This window comes from Azolla caroliniana, unplaced genomic scaffold (genome assembly GCF_043228905.1).
Source record: "Azolla caroliniana isolate FFs.n. ecotype wild unplaced genomic scaffold, voAzoCaro1.0.p SCAF_15, whole genome shotgun sequence".
NCBI classification, from domain to species: Eukaryota; Viridiplantae; Streptophyta; class Polypodiopsida; order Salviniales; family Salviniaceae; genus Azolla; species Azolla caroliniana.
Window position 1 is genome coordinate 3,682,529 of NW_028230450.1, and position 6,004 is coordinate 3,688,532.

Sequence of the window (6,004 nt, forward strand, 5' to 3'; positions counted from 1 at the left end):
TCAATATTGTTAAATCATTGTGAGTTCCTCTACATCTCGGATGGGTTGTTTTAAAGTATATTCATAGTGGAACAAAGTTGAAACAAACCATATGTTTGCAAAGTGGCGCATTGCAAGGAATATCTTGTTTTTGTGTGCATTAACTTTTTGGCAACATGTTTATTGTGTTTCATTCTCGTGCACAATGTTGCGGTCTTTCACTTCAAATAGCTCGTTATTTCTCCAGAATAACTATTCTCCTTTTTTTTGTGAATTTCATCATTGGTAAAGTCGTGATATATGATGGGATGTGCCCCCTTTTGGGGTTGGAGTCTTCATGTTGTTACCAATAAATTAAAGATAAAAAGAAATAAAAGAATCAGAAGAAATATGCATACTCTCACCATTATCCTCATTGAAGAAGAGCTGAGGGTAGATTTGAAATATATTGTTACATGGCAATCTTTGGGCCTCTAATCCACAATTTACCACCTAGAGCAAACAAGCAAGGTTATAACCACCACTATGAATCAATGAACACGAGGTAAATAATTAGACTTTTCAAGCCGCATCTAGCGCATGATCCAAGCAAAGTCCATAGCATGAAAACTACACAAAAGTTTAACATTACCAACACAAAAAGTTTAACATTTCCTCTTGGTATTCGAGTTCCATGATAACGCGTACAAACCCATTCAAGCATCAAGTTCTTTCGGCATCGCGAATGCGATATACGACAAACAAATATTATGCACTACAAATCGTCATGGGTAGAAGCTCACGATTTGTCGTCAACGATTAGCCAAGTTCCAATGTTCCAACCAATGCAATTGCCCAAGTTCAACACCACAAAGCGCGCACACACACAACCATGATCAATTGTATATTAGTAACTGGTATAATTGATGTAAGTTGAGAACCATGATCAATTTGTATATTAGTAATTGGTATAATTGATCTAAGTTGAAGTTACTTGAGTTCATTTAACTGGGTTCCTCTAATCACGTGGTGTGGCTTGTGTTTTGTTCCACAAAGATTAAATGAAGGGGTTTGGGGGGGGTGTGAGAGAGAGAGAGAGAGAGAGAGAGACGGAAGTCAAGGAAAAAATGGCTATAAATTGACGTAATGTAAAATGAGATGAGATTGACATGAAATGAAATGCAATGAAATGAAATGAACTGAACTGCACTGAACTAAAATGAAATGAAATGATGAAATCTCTCTCTCTCTCTCTCTCTCTCTCTCTCTCTCCCCCCCTCACACACACACAGACAGACACACGAAATGAAATGAAATGAGATGAGATTTAAATGAAATGAACTAAAATGAAATGAAATGATGAGCTCTCTCCCCCTCTCTCACGCACATACACACGAAAATGAAATGAAATGAGATGAGACTGAAATGAAATGAAATGAGATAAGATTGAACTGAAATGAAATGAAATGATGAAATCTCTCTCTCTCTCTCTCTCTCACACACACACACACACAGCAGAAGCATCTCTCTCTCTCTCCCTCTCTCACACACACACAGCAGAAGCAGCTCTCTCTCTCTCTCTCTCTTACACACACAACACACACACACACAGCAGAAGCAGCTCTCTCTCTCTCTCTCTCTCTCTCTCTCTCTTACACACACACATACACACACACAGCAGAAGCAGCGGAAATTGACTGTGTTTCTCTCTCTCTCTGCACGCTCTTCTTCTTCTTCTTCTTCCGCTTTTCTCTGCACACATGCTTCTTGCCATCGCCATTAAAGTTCGAGGATTACATGCACCATCTCCCACCTCGCTTTACTTTTACCACATCCACACACACACACACACACACACACACACACACACACAGTCAGTCAGTCAGTCAGGTAGTCAGTCATTCTGTGGCGGTCATTGTCTTCTCTCCAGAGCTCCTCCATCGCCACATTCAAAGCCTCTCACCATTCTTTTCTTTTATCAGAACCTGTAGAACCAAGAAACAGAAAAAGAAGCTGAAGCTGAAGCTGAGGTAGTAGCAGAAGAACGCAACAGATACAGCAGCAGCAACTGCTGTTGCAGAAGAAGAAGAAGAAGAAGAAGATCGAGGAGGAAGAAGAAGGAAGATTGATAATACTAGGAAGAAGACAATAGAATCATCTTCAGAAGAAGAAGAAGAAGAAGAAGAAGAAGAAGAAGAAGAAAAGCAACAGCAGCAGCATCAGGAGAAGAAGTCATCATCAGAAGCAGAAGAAGTAAACATCAGGAGGCGAAGGAGTGAATTAAGGAAGGATCGAAGGAGACCATTCGACATTATTTAATCCACGCCTCTGTCTTGTCTCACACGTTTCCTTCATTCTCTCTTTCCATTTCTGTATTCTTCAATGGGACTCCGCAAGCTCTCTATTCCACGCTCTTCCTTCTCCATCGCCCGCAGAAACACTGCACAACCTGATGACTTGGTCTGTGTCACTGGTAACTGGAGTTCTCTCGGAACATGGATTGTTAAGCTTCTTGTACAAGAAGGTTACCATGTCAAATCAACCATTCCTCATTCTCCTGGTAAATGAACACAATAGCAAACGACAACTAAGTTCGAATTTCTTTTCTCCATAGCTTCTTATATGTTGCTGATTTTGTTTTGTTTCTTACGACATTTTGCTTCCGGCATTGAAGAGTTAGCTTTAGTGATTTAGTTTTGGATGTTACGGAGATCTTAGTTTAATTAGTTCTCTCACTTTACACAAATAAATTTCTATGATTTGTCTCAAGGTATGGTTTTTGGTTTATGTGTTTGATTGTTGTGTTCGGTGTCACACTTTGGGGTTAGTATAGCGTAGCAATGATGGAGAATTTCATCACCGTTAATTATTCATTTTTTATATCACTCAATCTTGAATGATTTGAAGCTGCATATAATGTATGGTTTATATTTTTCTTTCAATCTTTAGTTTATGGTTTGCAGATTCTGTCGTTTTCTTATAGATTCGATGTCTTTCATTTGATTTGTATGTTTTCAGTTGAATGTTCTATTGTTTCATTTCATTTAGCTTTTCTGTATTTCTTTTCATTTGTATAGTGTTTCACAGTTACTCGCTCTGATTCAAAACGCGGTTTTACATGCTAATTTTATGGCTAAATATGGTGGATTTGCAGAGGAAGCTTCCCTCCTATTAGACCTTCCAGGAGCTAATGATCTCCTAGAACTGACGACAGTGGATGTGTTGGATTATGGAAGTCTCGCCGACCTTTTCCAAGGATGTAATGGTGTATTCTATGTTCCTGATCCTTACTATAACATCAACGGCATCAGAGATTATCCAGTAAGCGATTCAAAACGTTGCTTTATTCATCATTATCATTCCTCCTTTTCCTTCTCATCCACATTATTGTCATCATCCACGTCGTGTTTGTAATCATAGCTGTCCTCTTCCTTTGCTTTGTTATCATTTTCATCCTCTCCTTCTCCTGCGGTATTTATATGAAATCATCTCTAATTGCAGGTGGAGACAATCGATAACGAAGTAAGAGGAGTTCTGAATGTTGTGGAAGCATGTGCTAACACGCCTTCTGTGACTAAGGTTGTGCTCACTTCTTGCCTCTCCACCATTCTTTGGGACAGAGAGAACTATTCAGAAACCGGTGCTATTTTGGATGAGAAGAACTGGACTGACCTCGAGTTCTGTCGGAAGCAGAAGGTAATCATGAATAGGGATGCTTGATTCTTTTACTTTTCCAATGTATGATCTATCGTTTTGCATCTATCGTTTTTTGTGTGTGTATTATATACGCACACACGCACACACGCACATAATGTAGAATGATCATATGGAGCCTTTAAAACACACCTTGAATTTTAGTACAGCAAATTTTAATTCATCCATAAGGAATCGACTTCTATATGAGTTTGATATGGGATCACAAGAAAGTCCATCAAATTTCTTGTTTTTGGTATGTTGTATACTCTGATGTATCTTTCTATCAAAAACTGTTTGAAGAAAGTGTATCTGTATTCATTCTGTATGCAGCTATGGTCTGCATTATGCAAGACTCTCGCAGAGAAAGCGGCGTGGGCATTAGCGACGGATAGGGGGCTCGATCTAATAGTAATGAATCCTGCAACAGTTGCTGGGCCTAAGTCGGGAATGAACATAAACATGGACATGAACAACAATGTACAAAATCTATTAGATCAGAGTGGGATCTTTGCATTCATTCATGTCGATGATTTGGCATCGGCACATATATTAACTTACCAAGCTGATAGAGCTGCGGGGAGATACATTTGTTTTGAGAAATTGCTAAGCAAGGCAGACATTGTGGAAGCAGCCCGCCAAATGTATCCCAACTATCCCATCGCTAGGTATGCATCCTCTCGAGTCTCACCTATGGGTCGGCCGATCGGCATTCTTTTTCTCTCTTATACATATCCTTAATTCTAGGGATTCAGTTCGCTCTTTCTAGTAGTAAACTCGAATTGGTAGCTTCCTGTTTTTTCTTATACTGTGAATGTTCATACTGCAGATTGGCCTCATTCAACCCTTGTATGCTGTCTAACGAGAAATTGAAGAATTTGCAAGCCAATTGCAGTGCTCCTTCTGTTGATTGAAACAAATCGCTCTCATCATCCATATCCATCCATCCTCATCTCTTTCCACACAAGCAAAGGAAGCGTTATTGTTTGAATTTGTACAGAAACTACAGAGACACAGACCCAGACCCAGACAGACGCTTTTCTTCTCGACCAGCTGTTCGCCCATCGGGCATGCTAGGTCTCTTCAAGAAACACAAACACTTTTTGCCTTTTAGCTTTTCTGAGTTTCTTGCATTGAGCAATTAAATTAAAGCTCTTGTAATTTCTCCCATTGATTCTTAATCTTTTCAACCGTATTCTTGTGAATAATATCAATAAATACGAAGCATAGTAGTAATATTTTTGATCTCGGCCCCACATTTCTATCCATAGTTTGTGCCATACTTCCCATTCGTGCCATACTCATATGTGAATATTCTTATCATACTCGTACGGTAAATGGCATCAAGTATGATTGAAATCCATTCGTCTATATTTATATTTATTTACTCTTATGATTGAAATCTGTTCGTCTATATTTATATTTATTTATTCTTTTTGTAATAAGGGTGATATCATTTATAAAAATATGTCTTTACATTTGAAATTTTGGGATTTTCTAATCCTTTGCCAATCTGGCAAGTTTAATATTCATGGAGAATTGAATAAAGTTAATCACCCTTGGGCCTTTTGTTCAATCCACATGGAAACCCCACCAAAAGATTGCCCAACATGACTTTCATGTTTTTGTTGCCAAATTGGATGTTTGCAATGTGTAAAGTGCATGGACCTACCCTTGTTGTAAGTCCATGGTCCTCTTTTTCCTTTGTAATGCACTTGTTTCTTCATTTTAATATTTATTCCTTAGTTTCTCTTCTCATCTGAGTGCATAACAGTGCTTGCATTGTTTATGCAAGCCCAAAGGGTACAAACCCCCAGCTAAAGAAGAGGGTCTACCATGAGGATATCATCAGCATGGCCATTAGCAAGACAAGGACTATCACCATCACCATCACTCATCATACCACTACTAGAATCAAAAGGGACCTCTAGATTTGGGGGTAGTAATATAATCCTCCTGTGTATTTGGGATACATTTAGGATTTGGTGGGTATGATCGGTAACAAGTGCACAATTTGGAGGCACCAAAATGGGAAGGTTTCTATAGTAGTAGTAGTATATGCTTTTCACCTTCGGTGGTCTATTTGTGAATCGTGTGTGATTCATCATTAGTTTGTGAATTGCTCGAGAATTCCAGAATTCCCTTTCTTCAGTACTCGTGGATCGATTGGAAATCTCGGCAATCCCTTCTTATGTAGTTTATAGGACTAAATTTCCACCCTTACCCCTCCTTTTGTGTTAGTTCTCACCTCATATCTTTGTACTCCCTCGGAGCACTAATTACTTTTGGCAATCAATGGATACTTTGTTGTTCACTTGTGTAGAGAACATGTTTCCTAATCATGTGCTTGGAA

The 6,004-nt window shown here is 38.9% G+C and overlaps 1 protein-coding gene across 2 annotated transcripts; it reads left to right on the forward strand.

Annotated features, from left to right (window-relative positions):
• The first annotated feature begins 2,027 nt into the window (after positions 1-2,027).
• On the forward strand, positions 2,028-4,896 carry LOC147854378 (cinnamoyl-CoA reductase CAD2-like). Of its 2 annotated transcripts, none has more exons than XM_087331465.1 (5): positions 2,028-2,518; positions 3,113-3,279; positions 3,460-3,654; positions 3,985-4,337; positions 4,383-4,407. In XM_087331465.1, exons 1-5 carry the CDS (start codon positions 2,341-2,343, stop codon positions 4,390-4,392), a joined length of 903 nt encoding a protein of 300 aa, XP_087187591.1. In that variant the 5' UTR covers positions 2,028-2,340; the 3' UTR covers positions 4,393-4,407. The 2 variants fall into 2 exon arrangements, with proteins under 2 accessions (XP_087187591.1, XP_087187590.1); XM_087331464.1 differs by lacking the exon at positions 4,383-4,407 and adding an exon at positions 4,481-4,896 and having other exon boundaries at positions 2,033-2,518; positions 3,985-4,319.
• The last annotated feature ends 1,108 nt before the right edge of the window (positions 4,897-6,004 follow it).

Excerpts from the sequence above, each read along its gene's own strand:
- LOC147854378 (XM_087331464.1), top strand. The coding sequence starts at position 2,341 with ATGGGACTCCGCAAGCTCTCTATTCCACGCTCTTCCTTCTCCATCGCC. Across the intron at positions 3,655-3,984 it reads AGTTCTGTCGGAAGCAGAAG|CTATGGTCTGCATTATGCAA; the intron begins GTAATCATGAAT and ends TTCTGTATGCAG. Across the intron at positions 4,320-4,480 it reads CCCAACTATCCCATCGCTAG|ATTGGCCTCATTCAACCCTT; the intron begins GTATGCATCCTC and ends TTCATACTGCAG.